Genomic DNA, 19,304 nt, shown 5'->3' on the forward strand with positions numbered 1-19,304 from the left:
GCCAACGGGCTATAGTGGCTTTAGATGCTGGAGACCCTCTGTAAGGACCTGACAACAATACAAAAAGGTGATCAGAGGTCCTGAAAGCATTTGACATCTGCAGATACTGCAACAGAGCCCTACGCACATCCAGAAGGTGCAACTGCCCAAAAGATTCCGGAAACTCCTCCCTAGTAAAGGAGGGAAGATAAATAGGCTGGTTTAGGTGAAACGCTGAAACCACCTCAGGCAGGAAGGAAGGCATAGTACGTACCATAACTCCGAACTCTGAGAATTGCAGAAATGTGTCTCAACAAAACAGCGCCTGGAGCTCAGACTCCCGTCTCGCCGATGTAATGGCCACCAAAAAGACTGTCTTTAGAGTCGCATCCTTCTCCGAAGCTTGCCTCAGCAGCTCGAAGGGCGAACACTGAAGAGCCTTTAATACTAGCCCCAGGTTCCAAGCCGGACAAGGGGCCTGCAAGGGAGGCCGGAGCCGAAGCACCCCTCTAAGAAACCATGCAATGTCCGGATGTGCAGCCAGGGAGAGGCCAGCGACCTTCCCCCGAAAACATGCCAAGACTGCCACTTTAACACACAGGGAATTATAGGCCAAGCCTTTTTGTATACCATCCTGCAAAAAGTCAAGTATCGGCGAGACAGAAGCCCGCATGGGTGTGATCACTTTAGAAACACACCAAGCCTCAAACTGGCACCATATCCAAGCATAGGCAACGGAAGTGGAACGCTTGCGGGCCTGCAAGAGAGTGGAGATGACCTTGTTAGAATAGCCTTTGTCTCTCAATTGCGCCCTCTCAATAGCCATGCCGTAAGACCAAAGCGGCAGGGCCCCTCCGAAGGGACACCACCTTGTAAGTGGTGGAGGGGCTTCCGTGTTTCAATGACTCAGAGGGCTATGCTGAAGGGTTACCCATATCAGACAGGCCTCTGAGGAGAAACCAGACAAAGAGTGTCCCAAATTAGGGAGAGGGGAAAGATGGTGACCTGAAGCTCGTACACTCAACGGCCCAGCTGTCCTCTGAAGTTCAGTTTTTGTTCACTTGAAATTTCCTCTCTGCATTGCAGTTGCCTTAACAGAGGAAGGGGACAATGGGGGGTCAGCCGCCGATGACCAGCGTTTTGTCCCCTGTGCAGCAAGTGTGGGACCGCTGTATGACGAGCTGCCCATAGATGACTGGGTTGATGAGTCCTTTGATTAGCACCGACGAAGGAGCGTCGATGCTCTTGGACCTGGAAACAACTTCATCGCTCAAAAATCATTTAACCACCATGCCCAAAGGGGTGGAGGAGTGAGTCAGGAGTGTATGCTGAAACGGAAGTCGTTTACAGCTGAACCCGTGTCGGCGGTGCTACTCCTAAACCCTTAAGAGTTATCAGCTTGGAGTTTTTGGCTCCCGTGGAGGTTGCATTGAATGTCATCTGGAGGGTGCTCCAGGACCTGACGGTGGTAGAGAATGACTTTGCTTCAGATATAGTCTTGTTAATGAGCCACATGGATAATCTAATCGAATCATTTGAGAATATACAGCAAATGAAGTTCTACTGAAGTAGAAACGGTTAAGATTTGAAAATGATAATAAGACCAGAAAAAATTTGAACAAAATGAATATTGTTGTAGATGATTAATATCGAGATTGTTGTTTTCCCAGAGTTCCAGGTATGACTCCTAATGTTTTTTTTTTCCTCTGAAATGATTCCTCTTAATATATTAATTCAAAAGGAGTGAAGCCTGTGAAACTGGGATTACTTTAATCAGCGGGAATTGGATTGGAGATTCAAGGGTTTGTATTGTTAAACAATTTCTGGTTTTAAAAGGGAAAAAAAATGAAATCAGGTGTATTACTTTCACTAATATTGGACAATAAGTATGTTTCCAATGAAATTGATGGACTATGCACCGTTATGGTCTTGAAGAAACCAACCAGATGATCAATGTGGAAAAATGATTTAGATAAATAATAACTGGGGATAATCGGGTTAATACCACGTTTTCTTTGTTTGCTGTTGCTTAAATTGATCTCCTTGTCTTGTTTCACTCTCCCTATTTATTTTGTGGTCTAAGAAAGAGAAAGATTGTACAAAATCCATTTATCTTGTTGAGATTGTTTTCTTCAAATATTGTTTTAATGTACAATCATCTCTGTTTTACTGTTTTGCAAGTGATCCTTGTAAAATGAAAAAATTATAAATAAATGATTTAAAAAAAAAAAAAGACCAAAGCGGCAGGGATCCTCCATGGTCACCGGACACTTCGTCTGCCAGTTCCCACTCCACAGGGTCGATTTGATACCTGCTTAGAAAGTCAGCTTGCACGTTGCTCTGACCTGCTATGTGAGCTGCTGACAGAAACTGCAGATGTAGCTCGGCCCAGTGGCATATCTGAGCGGCCTCTGCGGCCAGTGTTTGACACTGAGTGCCGCCTTGTCGATTTATGTAGGCCACTGCTGTTGTGTTGTCCGACAGTACTCTTGTTAGCCAGTCCCTCCAGAGTCATGTGAAAGGCCAGAAGAGCCTGGAATATCGCTCTCAGTTCCAAGCGATTGATGGACCACCCCGTTTCCTAGGGTGTGCACAGACCCTGGGCATAGCTTCCCTGGCAATGTGCTCCCCAACCCTTCAGGCTGGCATCCATTACCACCAGGCACCAATCGGGAAGCGCTAGCGGCATTCCTCGCCGCAGCATACTGTCTGAGAGCCACCACTCCATACTGAGTCGGGCCGCAGGGAGCCATGTGAGTCTGCGTTGATAATCCTGGGACATAGGAGACCATCGTTGAAGCAGGGCACTCTGCAGAGGTCTCATGTGTGCTCTCGCCCATGGCACCACTTCCAAGGTGGCCATCATCAACCCCAACAGCTGGACAAAGTCCCAAGCTCGCAGGCGAGGCATCCTCAGGAGCAGACGGACCTGATTCAGAAGCTTGCACCGCCTTTGGTCGGGTAGAAAGACAAACCCCGAGGCCGAGTCGAACCGGACCCCCAAATATTCTAGAGATTGAGAGGGAGTCAGGTGACTTTTGGGTATATTGACGACCCAGCCCAAAGATTGCAGTACTGAGACCACTCTGGCTGTTACATTACGACTCTCTTCTGCAGAGTCTGCTCTGATGAGCCAGTCGTCGAGGTACGGGTGAACCCGGATACCCTCTCGCCTGAGAAAAGCAGCTACTACCACCATTACCTTGGAAAAGGTTCGGGGAGCTGTGGCGAGGCCAAAAGGCAAGGCCCGAAACTGGAAATGATTTCCCAACACCGCAAACCGGAGGAACCGTTGGTGCGGGGGCCATATAGGAATGTGCAAGTAAGCTTCTTTTAGGTCTAGAAACGTGAGGAATTCTCTGGCTGTACCGCCGCAATGACGGAGCGCAGGGTTTCCATGTGAAAATGCCGCACTCTTAGTGACTCGTTGACTTTCTTTAAGACGAGAATGGGCCGAAAAGACCCGCCTTTTCGCAGCACCACAAAGTAAATGGAGTAACAACCGCAGCTGTGTTCGGCGGGAGGCACAGGGATCACCGCTCCAAGGTGCAACAAGACTTGTAAGGTCTCCTCTACCGCCGCCCATTTGACGGCAGTAACGCATCGGGACTCCACAAACACGTCTCTCACCGGGGCACCGAATTCCAATCGGTAACCTTCTCTGATCAGGTCCAGGACCCACTGATCTGAGGTAATCTTGGTCCACTCCTCGAGAAAGAGGGAAAGGCGCCCTCCTACAGCTGTAAAGGAGGAGTGGACCGGCGTCCCATCATTGTGGAGGACTGCCCTGAACTCCTGGCCTTGAGCCTGCCGCTGCGGAGCATTTGTCCGAGCAAAAGAAGTTCCTCTGCTGAAAGTGGGCATGTTAAGTAAACCCAGCAGAGCACCCCAGGCGATACCTTCTAGCTTCACGGAAGCGAGGTCTGGAGGAGGAGGGAACCACTTGACCCTTGGAAGAAGGCCGCGGCCTATCCTCAGGTAACCGCTGGGGTTTAGCATCCCCCAGGTCTTTAACAATCTTCTCCAACTCCTCTCCAAATAACAGAAGGCCCCGAAAGGGCAACTTCACCAGCCTTTGCTTAGAGGCCATGTCAGCCACCCAATGCCGTAGCCATAGAAGGCAGCGGGCGGACACCGCCACAGACATCTGTTTAGCCGAAGTTCTGACCAGATCATAGAGAGCGTCAGCTAAAAATGACAAGGCCAACTCCATGTGCGGTGCAACCTCAGCGAGGGACTCCGAACCATCCATGGGCTGTTCCACTGCCTGTTGTAACCAAGAGAGGCAGGCCGAGCAGCATAAGAACTGCAAACAGACGCCCTTAAGGCTAGGCCCGAAATCTCAAAGGACCGTTTTAGCGTTGATTCCAGCCGCCGGTCCTGAATGTCCTTCAGGGCGACCCCGGTCCTGAATGTCCTTCAGGGCGACCCCTCCCTCTACTGGGAGGGTGGTCTTTTTTGTCACCGCCGTGACTAAGGAATCCACTTTAGGCATCCCAAAACGGGCCAAGTGCTCCTCACTCAGAGGGTAAAGATGCCCCATCGCCCTGGGGTCAGCCCATTGAGCAGAAATAAGCTCTTGGATGAAGTCATGCAAAGGAAAGGCACGAGCAGGCTTCTTAGTACTCGCCATCCTCGGATTGCCAGAGGAGGCCTCGCCTTGAACAGGGTCATCAATAGAGAGGGCCTGTAAGGCATCAGAGATAAGTGCTGGCAGCTCATCGAGGTGGAAAATCCAAACCGCAGTGGGATCATCCAGATCCAGTGGCAAACCGGCTCCTTCCTCTGGCTCTTCAAACCACGAAGGCCTGCCAGATCCCTCAGTCCCCACAGCCCAACCACAGGAGGGAAAAGGGGGAGCGCCACTCTCCGATGGGGAATTTACCCGTCTATGCTTAGCGTGCATCCAACGCTCAGGGGCATCCACGTCTGGCATCAGCCCCGGGCCATCATCAGTCGGAGGGGAACCAGGTAGCAACGCAGTGTCAGACACCTGTGGCAGAGCTCTTTTCAGCATGAAGACTTTAAGTAAAATAAGCACAAACTCAGGGGAGAAAAAAACTCATCCTGACCTCCCGTCTCCGAATTAGGAGCCACCGGGAACGGAGCTCCTCTGGTAGCCTCGGCCCGAGGCGCCCCTCTGCTCTCAGACTCCTCCGCAACCGCGGGGGTCAAGCCATGCGGCGCTTCCAAGATGGCGCCCGCTGCCAGCTCCATCGAGCGGGAAGAATCATCGCTCGCCATGCTCATACTGGCTCTACCGTCTAAACAGCACGTTTTACAGAGCCCCGCTGCTGATCTGAGCTTGCCACAATGAGAAAAGAGCTTAACTCCCTCAGCAGCCATCGCCGAAAAACGGCGGAATAAAATTCAAAATGCCGGCTTCGCGCCAAAATCACCCTGATCGGAACGCCATCCGCGGGCCCTCCCCGGAGGAGTTGAGTACCGCTCATACCTCAAAGGACCGAGTCTATGAGCTCCGGTCACGCTGCACAGTCAGGAAAAGCCTCAGAAATAGCAGCGCTGAAAAGCGCTTTTTTTTTTTTTTTTAAACGCTGTGAGGAAAGTTGGAGGCAAACAGCTACACAGGCACTCCGGAGGCAGAAGAGGATGGGAAAGGCAGGGAAAGGGCGAACCTATATGTCTGCATCCACACAGGGGGAAGGGTAAGGCAGGGAAAGGGCGAACCTATGTGCCTTTAAAGTGGGCTCCACTTAGCCACAACACCCCTGCTACAACTGGCAAAAGCACAGGAGCCACCCCAGGCAGAATCTTCAAGGAGCTGAACAAGCTGTGTCCAACCCTGCTGGGAGATAGAGGAATACTGAGAGGAAGATGGAGCTAGCCATCCTAGAGGCACTATGGTTTTCAGTGTTCTCTATCTCCCCCTGCTGGTAGGTGGACACAACCCATTCGTAATGGATTCATCTGCTGCTGATGACAAGGAAATATAATTTTAAATGTACATCTTTGAACGCATGGTTCTAAAAGACATTCATTCTAGCATCTATTTTTACCAAAAATATATTTTATTTGTTCAGGTACACTCCTCATTGCACCAGGGGGGTTTCTCTAGCCCTCTGTTTTAAGAAAATGTGTTTATGTATATTCACTTACCACTTATATTATTTAGTACTTCTTTCAGGTGGCTGAAGCTGTGCAGTAAAGGGTCCTGTTCTTCATCCTATAGATTACAGATAAAAATTAAAATGAAGTACACAAGTACATCCATCTGAGCTACATTAATTCAAACAAACAGAACCTGAATGAAAGCAAACCGTATATAAAAGGCTCAAATGCAGAAGGGTGTGGAGTTGTGGATGCCATATTTGCTCAACCTGATTGGCATCCTTTTCTCTAACAGAATTTCCTTTCTGTGGAAGCAGACCTCATTCTTCCAATCAAATTTAACACCACAAAATGAACTCAAGGCAGACTCCTGTCATTTAATCCTAAACTAATTTAAATGTATATAGTGACAAGACTCATACAATGTATACAGGTATAGGTAACCTAGGACTGGTGAAGGTACTGCTCAAACTAGAGTCTTTCAGAAAAAAACTAAATCCAACAAGAGGAATTTTACATAAGTAAAATATTGAACAAGTCTGGAGCAAGCTAAATGACTGGATATCCAAGAGAAAATCTTCCACTTACAACCGTGATTCCTTACTACCCACATGCAAACTGAAATCTCCCAAGACTATAAATTTAGAGATTGATAAAGCACCAAGACATTTTATCAACAACAACAATGGATCACTGTCTTTTTCCCCAGGGGCCTATATATTAAACATATTCCCGCTCAATGAAGCCAGCTATTTCCAATATCTATCAGCCGGTAATAACCTGTAAATACTGTGAATACATTGACTACATGTGTCAGCTTACGCATCTGATTGCGCAACCATGACATAATACAACTTTCAGAATGCGAACATTTAAAACAAATAAACAATTAAAAACATATATATGCCCCCTCTGCCCTTCCCTCTAACTTATTTTCTTTTTACCCTTCTAGCCCCCACCCCACCCCCCTCCCTGCTCCTGGAGACACCTTTGCTGCAGAGTACAGCACCTCAAACAACTTCCATAAAGACCCATATGCTTGTCCTCTCCCTCCAGTAGACTTACTACGTTCTATTTCCCACCTAGCCATCTGCAGCATTCTAGCCAACCACTGGTTGAGAGCCGGCGGTTCTGGAATGTGATGTGATGTTTAATGTTAAATGTCCTTTCTTTTAATAATAAAGATATTTAAAAAAAAAAAAAAAAAAACATACTCCCCGAAATGTCAAAAGACACAATGAGTAGAAGGCACAGATCAAGATGGCAGCGCTAACGGCTGTGTGAGTCCTGAGCTCCACAGTTCCAGCGATTGTAACGCCAACAGAAGTTCTTTTTCCGATCTTAAGGATGGGAAAGAGAAAGGGGAAAACACTGGCCACTGCCTCCATGGTGCCGACGTCGACTCCAGTCTCGCGGCAAACAACGCTGGAAAGCTACGGAGTCGGGACCCTGGGCGAAAAGATGCCTACCCTCAACGAACTCAACCCCTTCGGGAGCCGAGCGCAGTGCTGAGGGAGTGATGCTGAGTCCTCCCGATTTCACCCCTCCTCCACAACCCGGAAGTGTGTCGACGCCGGTAGGACCACAGCAGCAGGAGAATGTGGCCTTGCTGTTTGGGGAAGGAGGATCTATCGGCACGCAGATCCTAACAAGAGAAACAACGAGTCAGGGACAGACGCTGGTCGCTGTCCCTAGGATTCAGGCTCTACCTTCCGGGAAAACTGGAGAGATGGTAAGACCGATGAGGGTGACAATGGAGACATTGTGGGAAGCAATCCAAGGGGTGAACAAGACATTGACCCAGATGAATGTTTCTATCACTGGCGAAATTATGGACTTAAAACAGACTTGTCAAACTTTAATTACGGATGTTCAAGAACATAAGGGGAAAATAGAAGAGGTTGAGAACGAAGTCAAACAATTGAAGAATTTAACAACAAAATTGATTAAAGATAATGAAATTCAAGAGAGAAAGATAGAGTACTTGGAGAATACTAGGAGGAGGAATAACCTGCGGTTCTTGAATTTTCCCAAGTCACCTCTGATTTCACCTATGGACATACTTAAAAAATACTTTAGTGAAATATTGGGGATTCCTATGGAGGGATATCCCCCTATAACGACATATCTAGGTCAATTATTTACTGGTTTGTGTCAAATTTTGCAGGACATCGGCAACAGGCAAGGTTACATTATTTTATTGAAATAAAGCATTTTAGCCTGCTTCTACCACAAAAAAGTCTGAGCCAGGTTATAAATAGAATAAAATACAGTAAATAAAATTAGATCCATTTCCACACATTTTCTATTTGAGACACCTAATTGCCATATGAAACCTACCTATTACCGAGTATCTTATTTGCAGCAGCATATCAAAAATAACACACAGCGAGCTAAAATTTGTAAAACACAGCCACACCTAAAGCATCTGAATAAATATCAGCGTGGAATCATTATAGATAGAAACTCCATGTGTGAAGGGAAGGAGTATTCTTGTAGGGCTATACTACCAACTCCTGGGACAGAATGGACAGATGAAAAAATATTTAAAGAGATTAGGAAAGCTGGCAAATTGGACAACGCTATAATAATGGGCGATTTCAATTGCCCTGATATTGACTGGATACATGTTACATCAAGGAGTGCCAGGGAGTTAAAATTTCTAGATGTAATAAATGACTGCTTCTTGGAGCAGCTCGTCCAGGAACCAACAAGAGGGTGAGCTATTTTGGATCTGGTCCTTGGTGGCGTGCAGGGCATAGTGCGAGAGGTGGTGGGGTTAGGTCCCCGGGAACCAGTGATCACAACATCATCAAGTTTGAGCTACTATCTGGGATGAACCTTAAAAGGAAATCTACTGTAGCTGCATTTAATGTTCAAAAAGGCGACTATAATAAAACAAGGAAAATGATTTTAAAAAAAAACTAAAGTAAAAAGATCGGCTGCAAAGGTTAGGACAATAAATCAGGCATGGACGTTATTCAAAAATACCATCTTGGAAGCCCAGTGCAGATGCATTCCACATATTTGCAAAGATGGAAAGAGAAAACATCAGCCAGCATGGTTAAAAGGTAAAGTAAAAAGAGGCCATTACAGCCAAAAGATTGTCCTGAATGGAAAAAAAAAAAGAAAAAGACTAAAATGAAGAAAATAAGAAGCAAAATAAGCACTGGCAAGTCAGATGCAAAGCATTAATAAAAAAGCCTAAGAGAGAATGTGAAGAGAAACTTGCCGCAGAGGCTAAAACTCACAGTAACAACTTTTTCAGGTATATCAGAAGCACAAAGCCTGCGAAGGAATCCAAGGGACCATTAGATCATGAAGGAGCAAAAGGGACACTCAGGGAGGACAAGGCCATAGTGGAGAAGCTGAATGAATTCTTTGCTTCTGTCTTTACGGAAGAAGATGTAAGAGATCTGACTGTACCGGAAATATTTTTCAAGGGTGATGTGAAGGAACAGAAAGAAATCTCGGTAAACCTGGAAGATGTACTGAGCCAAACTGAAAAATTAAAGAGTAGTAAATCACCTGGACTGGATGGCATACATCCAAGGGTACACAAAGAACTCAAGCATGAAATTGCTGATCTGCTGTTAGTAATACGTAATCTGTCATTAAAATAATCCGTAGTACCTGAAGATTCGAGGGTGGCCAATGGGACGCCGATTTTTAAAAAGAGTTCTAGGAGTGATCCGGGACATTATAGACTGACGTTTGTGCCGGGCAAAATAGTGGAAACTATTATAAAAATAAACAGATAAATTACAGAACACGTAGACAAACATGGTTTATTGGGACAGAGTCAACTATAGGCTCAGTCAAGGGAAGTCTTGCCTCACCAATTTGCTTCACTTCTTGAAGGTGTGAATAAGGTGAGCTGGTTGATGTTAGTGTATTTAGATTTTCAGAAAGCTTTTGATAAAGTTCCTTATGAGAAACTCCTGAGAAAATTAAAGAGTCATGGGATAGGAGGCAAGGTTCTAGTGTGGATTAGGAATTGGTTATTGGACAGAAAACAGAGGGTAGGGTTAAATGGTCATTTCTCTCAATGGAGGCAGGTGAACAGTGGACTGCCACAGGGATCTGTACTGAATCGGTGCTATTGAGCCTGCCATGAGTGGGAAAGCACGGGGTACAAATGTAACAAAAAAAAACAAAAAAAAAATTTAACATTTTATTAATGAATGGAAATCGGGATGACAAGTGAGGAGATTAAATTTGCAGATGATACAAAACTATACAAGGTTGTTAAAACACGCGTGGACTGTGAAATATTGCAGGAAGACCTTAGGAAACTGGAAGACTGGGCATCCAAATGACAGATGAAATTTAATGTAGACAAATGCAAGGTGATGCACATTGGAAAGAATAACCCGAATCATAGTTACCTGATGCTTGGGTCCACCTTGGGGGTCAGCACTCAAGAAAAAGATCTGGGTGTCATTGTAGATAATATGCTGAAATCTTCTGCTCAGTGGGCGGCGGTGGCCAAAATAGCAAACAGGATGCTAGGAATTATTAGGAAAGGGATGGCGAAGACGACCGAAAATACTATAATGCCTTTGTATCGATCCATGGTGCGTCCACACTTTGAGTATTGAGTTCAGTTCTGGTCGCCGTATCTCAAAAATGATATAGTGCAATTAGAAAAGGTTCAAAGAAGAGTGACCAAAATGATAAAGGGGATGGAACTCCTCTCGTATCAGGAAAGGCTAAAGACGTCAGATTGGAAAAGAGACAGATGAGGGGAGATATGATTGAGGTCTACAAAATCCTGAGTGATGTAGGACGAGTAGAAGTAAATCAACTTCTTTTACTTATTCCAAAAGTACAAAGACTAGTGGACACTCGAGGAAGTTACATGGAAATACTTTTAAAACAAATAGGAGGAAATATTTTTTCACTCAATGAATAGTTAAGCTCTGGAACTCTTTGCCAGAGGATGTGGAACAGCAGTTAGTGTATCTGGGTTTAAAAAAGGTTTGGACAAATTCCTGGAGGAAAAGTCCATAGTCTGCTATTGAGACAAACGTGGGAAGCAACTGCTTGCCCTGGGATTTGTAGTATGGAGTGTTGCCACGATTTGGGTTTCTGACAGGAACTTGTGACCTGGCTTGGCCACTGTTTGGAAAACAGGATACTGGGCTAGATGGACCATTGGTCTGACCCAGTATGGCTACTCTTATGTTCTAGTTGTTCAGAGGACTATGGGTCCTTTTACTAAGGTGCGCTAATAGATTTGTTGTGTATTAAATAAATAATGCACCCATAGGAATATACTACTACTACTATAAATCATTTGTATAGCGCTACCAGTCGTACAATATAATGGGCTTATCATTTTGCACACACTAATCATTAGGGAGCACCAAATCCATTAGTGTACCTTAGTAAAAGGACCCCTGTGTTGGTTTCTGATGTGATTGGCGGTTGCTAATTTTGGCTCTTTCGGAAAGATTATGTATCAGAGGAATAATTGTACTTTATTTGGGGGGGGGGGGGTTGGTTTGTTTGATTTTAGGGGGGGTTTGTTTGTTTGTCTGTTTTTTTACATATTTCATATTATACAATCACAGCACATGAATGCAACTGAAGAAAAAGAAATTTCTCATAAAAAGAAAAATATACAGGAAATGCATAATCCCATACGTCCACAATTCCACAACAGGAGCAAAAATATAGAAAATATCACTAAAAGGAAATAATAGTGAAAAAATGTCAAAGTCAAAGGAAATGCCAAAGCCAGCTATAACAATGCTCACAATTCAGCTACAGGAAAGTCAAGCCTGTACTTTCAACTCTTCCTTAGAAACCACAAATTCTAATAGTTGACTGGGATCACTAAAGACATAAGAATTACTCAAAGGAAATACAAGTGCATGGAAAGTAATGTAGCAAACTCATCCCTGGAATTCTTGGCAACGCCTCTGGGTATTCCTCAACAGATCAAGAAAAATCTTAATCTCAATCTTGGAACCCAGGAATTCGTGATCCATATAATGAAAATATAAATTTTAGGATCACATCTCTGTCTGGCTCTAAAGCAAAATCACTAGATTTATATCTTGGTGACCAATTCCACCCTTAATAAATGGTAAAACCAGGTACTGAGCTCTCACTAAAGGTGGCAAATGTCTCTGCTGGTAGCTTAAGCACTTCTTTAAAGTATTTTCTGACTATCTCAGCAGGAATAACCAAAAATGACCTTGAAAAGTTCAAGAATCTTAAGTTGTTTTTCCTCAACTGATTCTCCATAAACTATTTGCCTTGAGATAAATTTCTTGTCCTTTATAAAAGCTCCACAGATGCCCTGCACTCAACCTTAGATTCCAAAGTTGCCACTCTAGCAGACTGTTGATCCAAAGCCTGGGCCTCGACAGTAAACATTCCAGAAACTAAATTCTAAACAGCAAAAATTTGTTTAGCCACATTATTTAAGGAAGAGTTCAAAAGTATTCATGGTTTTCCACAGCATATCCAAAGTGACTACAGTCAGCCTAATCAGCATGCTCAACAGGTTGAGGAGCTCCTTCCCCTTTTGCAGCAAACAGTACTCACTGTTGATGGCTACTCACATTGTTGCAGCAGGAGCTGTTCCCAGATTTCCTCGGGGGAGGAAATAGAAACTGGAAGACCCTCCAAACTCATAACGGGAGAGAGTAAGAACTGTACCAAACTGCTCTTCTACCTGGTGACTAATCAGCTCATTTTCGAAAGTGATCGCTGGCCATCTTCCGACATCAATCGGTAGATGGCCGGCGATCTGCTGAACCCGGCCAAATCGGTATAATCGAAAGCCGATTTTGGCCGGGTTCAACTGCTTTCCGTCGCGGAGCCGGCAAAACATCAAGGGGGCGGGACGGGGGCGTGCTCACAAGATGGCCAGCTTCGCCTGATAATGGGGGAAAAAAAGCCAGGTTTGATGAGCATTTTGCCGGCTTTACTTGGTCCCTTTTTTTTTTTTTACGACCAAGCTTCAAAAAGGAGCCCCAAATGACCACCAGAAGGAATTGGGGATCACCTCTCCTTACTCCCCCAGTGGTCACCAACCTCCTCCCACCCAAAAAAAAAATTTTTGCCAGCCTCTATGCCAGCCTCAAATGTCATACCCAGCTCCCTGATAGCAGTATACAAGTCCCTGGAGCAGTTTTTAGTGGGTGCAGTGCACTTTAGACAGGTGGACACAGGCCCATTCCCCCCTACCCGTTACACTTGTGGTGGTAAATGGGAGCCCTCCAAAACCCACTGTACCCACATGTAGGTGCCCCCCTTCACCCCTTAGGGCTATGGTAATGGTGTAGAGTTGTGGGGAGTGAGTTTTGGGGGGCTAAACAACCAGGGAAAGGGAGTTATGCACCTGGGAGCTATTTTTTATTTTTTTATTTTTAGAAGTGCCCCCTATGGTGCCCGGTTGGTGTCCTGGCATGTGAGGGGGGCCAGTGCACTACAAATGCTGGCTCCTCCCACGACCAAATGCCTTGGATTTGGCCGGGTTTGAGATTACCGGCATTATTTTCCATTATGACCGAAAACCAATGCCGGCCATCTCAAACTACTACTACTACTACTACTATTTAGCATTTCTATAGCGCTACAAGGCATACGCAGCGCTGCACAAACATAGAAGAAAGACAGTCCCTGGCGAACTCTGACATTTGGCCGGGCCCAACTGTATTAGCGAAGAAAAAGATGGCCGGCCATCTTTTTCGAAAATACGGTTGTCTACCGGCCCTGAAGATGGCCGGCCAGCTATTTGGCCAGCGACGTTCGATTATGCCCCCCCCCACGGCACTTTCAGGCTGTGGAGCCAACCCCACAGCAGGGCTCAAAGAAACCCCGTTTGCATTGCTGCCAGGCAAAAACACCTCCGTAAATGCTGAAACGACCTCTTCAATTGACTGCACAAGAGTTATGAAAGCCTCCAACGTAGACTGCTGTAAAGACGAATAGTCCTGGCATAGGAGGCGGCTGCTAAGTCTTTCCTCTCTTCTTCCCGATTCCTGGAGAAAAGCAGAGTCTATTCAGGTAGATCAATCGCAGAATGCACAAGAGCCCCTGCACAAGCGTTTGCTCAAAACACAATCTTGGCCCTATTCAGATACTTGTATTGTATCTGAGTGCTGTCCCCACAGTTTGTGTTTCCAAATGGGTTAGGGAGGATGAATTAAAGATAATTGTGTAGAAATTCCACTTTTTATGGGCTAGTCAGAAACAAAATGTTTTATCATTTGTGCCATCATTTCATACTGTATCATTGACCAAAAATAGTTGTGAGAAATCTGGGAGTATTGCTTCATGAAGTAGTAGCTTCCTTGGAGGATCAAACCACTAGTGTTGTCAAAGCTTTTTTTGCAAATTTACATCCACTTAAACAGCTGCGATCTTTGTTAGACCATCAGGATTTAGAAACTCTGGTCCATGTATTTATTACTTCAAAAGCTTGACTATTAAAACTAGGAGACTGCAGTTGATCCAGAATATGGCGGCATAACAAAGCATCTGACCATATCTCACTGATCTTAATGGAGTTTCACTAGTTACCCAGTAAAGCCTGCATTCAGTTTAAGATTCTTTGTCTAGTTCTCAGCGCACCATAGTATTTTAAGGAACGTGTGTGTTTATCAGTCCTTTGAGGTCATGGAGGTTTTCACAGAAGTTTACGTCAGGTGCCTAATAGTGTTAGTATGCAGTGTACCTAGATGCGCACATTTGTGATCTGTGGTCTTAAATTATGGAACTCCTTAACAGTTAAGATTCATTTCGGGGGACACTGGCATTCAGGAAAAAGGCGAGAAAGCGAATGATACATACCTGTAGCAGGTGCTCGAGGACAGCAGGCTGATTGTTCTCACGACTGGGTTGACGTCCACGGCAGCCCCTCGAACCGGAGTAGAAATCTCGCGGGAGGTCCCGCACGCAGGGCAAACCCACCGCGCATGCGCGGCCGTCTTCCCGCCCATGTGCGACCGTTCCCGCTCAGTTGAATAACAAGCAAAGAATTGAGGAAAAAACGTAACTCCAAAGGGGAGAAGGGAGGGTAGGTGAGAACAATCAGCCTGCTGTCCTCGGAGAACACCTGCTACAGGTATGTATCATTCGCTTTCTCCGAGGTCAAGCAGGCTGCTTGTTCTCACAACTGGGGTATCCCTAGCTCTCAGGCTCACTCAAAAAAAGAAACCAGGTCAATTGAACCTCGCAACGGCGAGGACATAACAGAAATTGACCTACAAAGAACAACTAACTGAGAGTGCAGCCTGAACAGAATAAAATCGGGTCCTGGAGGGTGGAGTTGGATTCAAACCCCAAACAGATTCTGCAGCACCGACTGCCCGAATCGACTGTCGCGTCGGGTATCCTGCTGGAGGCAGTAATGTGATGTGAATGTGTGGACCGATGACCACGTCGCAGCTTTGCAAATCTCTTCAATAGTGGCTGACTTCAAGTGGGCCACCGACACTGCCATGGCTCTAACACTATGAGCCGTGACATGACCCTCCAGAGCCAGCCCAACCTAGGCGTAAGTGAAGGAAATGCAATCTGCTAGCCAATTAGAGATGGTGCATTTCCCGACAGCGACCCCCTTCCTATTGGGGTCGAAAGAAACAAACAATTGGGCGGACTGTCTGTGGGGCTGTGTCCGCTCCAGATAGAAGGCCAACGCTCGCTTGCAGTCCAATGTGTGCAACTGACGTTCAGCAGGGCGGGTATGCGGTCTGGGAAAGAACGTTGGCAAGACAATTGACTGGTTAAGATGGAACTCCGACACAACCTTTGGCAGGAACTTAGGGTGAGTGCGGAGGACTACTCTGTTATGATGAAATTTAGTATACGGAGCATGGGCTACCAGGGCTTGAAGTTCACTGACTCTACGAGCTGAAGTAACTGCCACCAAGAAAATGACCTTTCAGGTCAAGTACTTCAGATGGCATGAATGCAGTGGCTCAAAAGGAGGTTTCATCAGCTGGGTGAGAACGACGCTGAGATCCCATGACACTGCAGGAGGCTTGACAGGGGGCTTTGACAACAGCAAGCCTCTCATAAATCGAACGACTAAAGGCTCTCCAGAGATGGCTTTACCCTCTGCACGATAATGGTAAGCACTAATTGCACTAAGGTGATTCCTAACTGAGTTGGTCTTGAGACCCGACTCTGATAAGTGTAGAAGGTATTCAAGCAGGTTCTGCGCAGGACAAGAACGAGGTTCTAGGGCCTTGCTCTCACACCAAACGACAAACCTCCTCCACTTGAAAAAGTAACTCTTTTTAGTGGAATCCTTTCTAGAGGCAAGCAAGACACGGGGGACTCCCTCAGACAGATCCAATGAAGCAAAATCTACGCCCTCAACATCCAGGCCGTGAGAGCCAGAGACTGAAGGTTGGGGTGCAGAAGCGCTCCGTCGTTCTGCGAAATGAGAGTCAGAAAACACTCCAATCTCCACGGTTCTTCGGAGGACAACTCCGGAAGAACAGGCAACCAGATCTGACGGGGCCAAAAGGGCGCGATCAGAATCATGGTGCCGCGGTGTTGCTTAAGCTTCAGTAAGGTCTTCCCCACCAAAGGTATGGGAGAATAAGCGTACAGGAGGCCCGTCCCCCAATGGAGGAGAAAGGCATCAGACGCCAGTCTGCCGTGCGCCCGAAGCCTGGAACAGAACTGAGGCAGCTTGTGATTGGTCTGGGAGGCGAAAAGGTCCACCGAGGGAGTGCCCCACTCTCAGAAGATCTTGCGTACCACTCTGGAATGGAGCGACCACTCGTGCGGTTGCATGAATCTGCTCAGCCTGTCAGCCAGACTGTTGTTTACGCCTGCCAGGTATGTGGCTTGGAGAAGCATGCCATACTGGCGTGCCCAACGCCACATCCTGACGGCTTCCTGACACAGCGGGCGAGATCCAGTGTCCCCCTGCTTGTTGATGTAATACATTGCAACCTGTCTGTCCGAATTTGGATAATTTGGTAGGACAGCCGATCCCTGAAAGCCTTCAGTGCGTTCCAGACCGCTCGGAGCTCCAGGAGGTTGATCTGAAGATCTTGTTCCTGGGGGGACCCATCGACATGAGCTCCCCACCCCAGGTGAGATGCATCCGTCGTCACCACTTTTGTGGGCTGAGGAATTTGGAATGGGCGTCCCAGGGTCAAATTGGTCCGAATTGCCCACCAGCGCAGCGAATTGCGGCAACTGATGGACAGGCAGATGACATCTTCTAGATTCCCGGTGGCTTGGCACCACTGGGAAGCTAGGGTCCATTAAGCAGATCTCATGTGAAGACGAGCCATGGGAGTCACATGGACTTTAGAGGCCATATGGCCCAGGAGTCTCAACATCTGCCGAGCTGTGATCTGCTGAGACGCTCTGGTCTGGGAAGCGAGGGACAGGAGACTCTGAGCTCTCGCCTCGGGAAGATAGGCCTGAGCCGTCTGTGAATTCAGCAGAGCTCCTATGAATTCCAGAGATTGGACTGGCTGGAGATGGGACTTCGGGTAATTTATCACAAACCCCAGCAGCTCCAGAAGTTGAATAGTGCACTGCATGGACCGAAGAGCTCCTGCCTCTGAGGTGCTCTTCCCCAGCCAATCGTCGAGATACGGGAACACGTGCACCCCCAGCTTGCGTAGGTACGCCGCAACCACCACGAGACACTTTGTGAACACCCGTGGTGCAGAGGCGAGCCCAAAGGGCAGCACACAATACTGAAAGTGACGTGTCCCCAGACGGAATCGGAGATACTGTCTGTGAGCTGGCAGTATCGGGGATGTGAGTATAAGCATCCTTTAAATCCAGGGAACATAGCCAATCGTCTTTCTGAATCATGGGTAGAAGGGTGTCCAAGGAAAGCATCCTGAACTTTTCCCGCACCAGATACTTGTTCAGGCCTGAGGGTCTAGGATAGGGCGCATCCCCCCTGTTTTCTTTTCCACAAGGAAGTACCTGGAATAGAATTCCTGCCCTTCCTGCCCGGGTGGCACGGGCTCGACTGCATTGGTGCTGAGAAGGGCGGAGAGTTCCTCTGCAAGTACCTGCTTGTGACGGGAGCTGAAGGATTGAACTCCTGGTGGGCAATTTGGTGGGGTGGAGACCAAATTCAGGGTGTATCCGTACCGCACTATTTGGAGAACCCACTGGTCGGAGGTTATGAGAGGCCACCTTTGGTGAAAAACTTTCAACCTCCCCCCGACCGGCAGGCTGTCCAGCACGGCTACTTTGATGGCGGCTATGTTCCCATAGATCCAGTCAAAAGCTCGTCCCCTGCTTTTGCTGTGGAGGCGCAGGGGGCTGCTTAGGCGCACGCTGTTGACGGGAACGAGCGCGCTGGGACTGTCCCTGTGCCTGAGGAGGCCTGAGGCCGGCTGGGTGTACCTACGCTTGCTGTAGGCGTAGAGTGCAGCCTGCCGGGCCCGGGAAAACGTCCACCTGCGGAGGTGGATGCTAAAGGTGCCCGGTGGGAGAGCTTGATGAGAGCGGTTTCCCGCTGGTGTAGTTGGTCCACCAACTTCTCGACCTTCTCGCCAAAAATGTTATCCCCCCCGGCAAGGGACATCCGCCAGCCGCTGCTGGGTGCGGTTGTCCAGGTCAGAGGCACGCAGCCAGGAGAGTCTGCGCATCACTATACCTTGGGCCACAGCTCTGGATGCCACATCACAGATGTCATTGATACCCCTGGACAGGAATTTTCTGCACGCCTTCAGCTGCCTGACCACCTCCTGAAAGGTGATTGTATTCTGGTCACGAGCATGGAAGACTGGTAGGCCTTCCTCCCAAACGAGTCCAGAGTGCGAGACTCCCGCCCAGGGGGCGCTGAAGCGGTATCCCTCGAACGCTGTGCTCTCTTGAGAGCAGAGTCCACGACCGCTGAGTCATGAGGCAGCTGAGGCCGCATCAACTCCGGGTCTGAGTGGATTCTGTATTGGGACTCCGCTTTCTTGGGGATGGTGGGATTAGATAATGGCTTCAACCATTTCCGAAGCAGTGTCTCTTTGAGGACATTGTGCAACGGTACCGTGGAAGACTCTCTAGGTGGTGATGGATAGTCGAGGACTTCGAGGATCTCCGCCCTCGGCTCATCCACAGTTACCACTGGGAAGGGAATGCTGATAAACATGTCCCGAACAAAATAGGCGAAGGAGAGGCTCTCAGGGGGCGAGAGCTTCCTCACCGGTGAAGGTGTGGGGTCGGAAGGAAGACCCACAGACTCCTCGAAGGAGAAATATCTGGGGTCCTCCTCCTCCCCCCACGAGGCCTCCTCCTCGGTGTCGGAC

At 47.4% G+C, this 19,304-nt stretch overlaps 1 protein-coding gene across 1 annotated transcript in view; it reads right to left on the minus strand.

The window, feature by feature from the left end:
• Positions 1 to 19,304, minus strand: part of GBF1 (golgi brefeldin A resistant guanine nucleotide exchange factor 1) — a 573,313-nt gene that overhangs the window by 518,044 nt on the left and 35,965 nt on the right. The window contains 1 exon segment of the mRNA XM_030203372.1: positions 6,097 to 6,163. Within this exon segment, the coding sequence (XP_030059232.1) occupies positions 6,097 to 6,163 (67 nt within the window).

Source organism: Microcaecilia unicolor, chromosome 5 (genome assembly GCF_901765095.1).
Source record: "Microcaecilia unicolor chromosome 5, aMicUni1.1, whole genome shotgun sequence".
Taxonomy (NCBI): domain Eukaryota; kingdom Metazoa; phylum Chordata; class Amphibia; order Gymnophiona; family Siphonopidae; genus Microcaecilia; species Microcaecilia unicolor.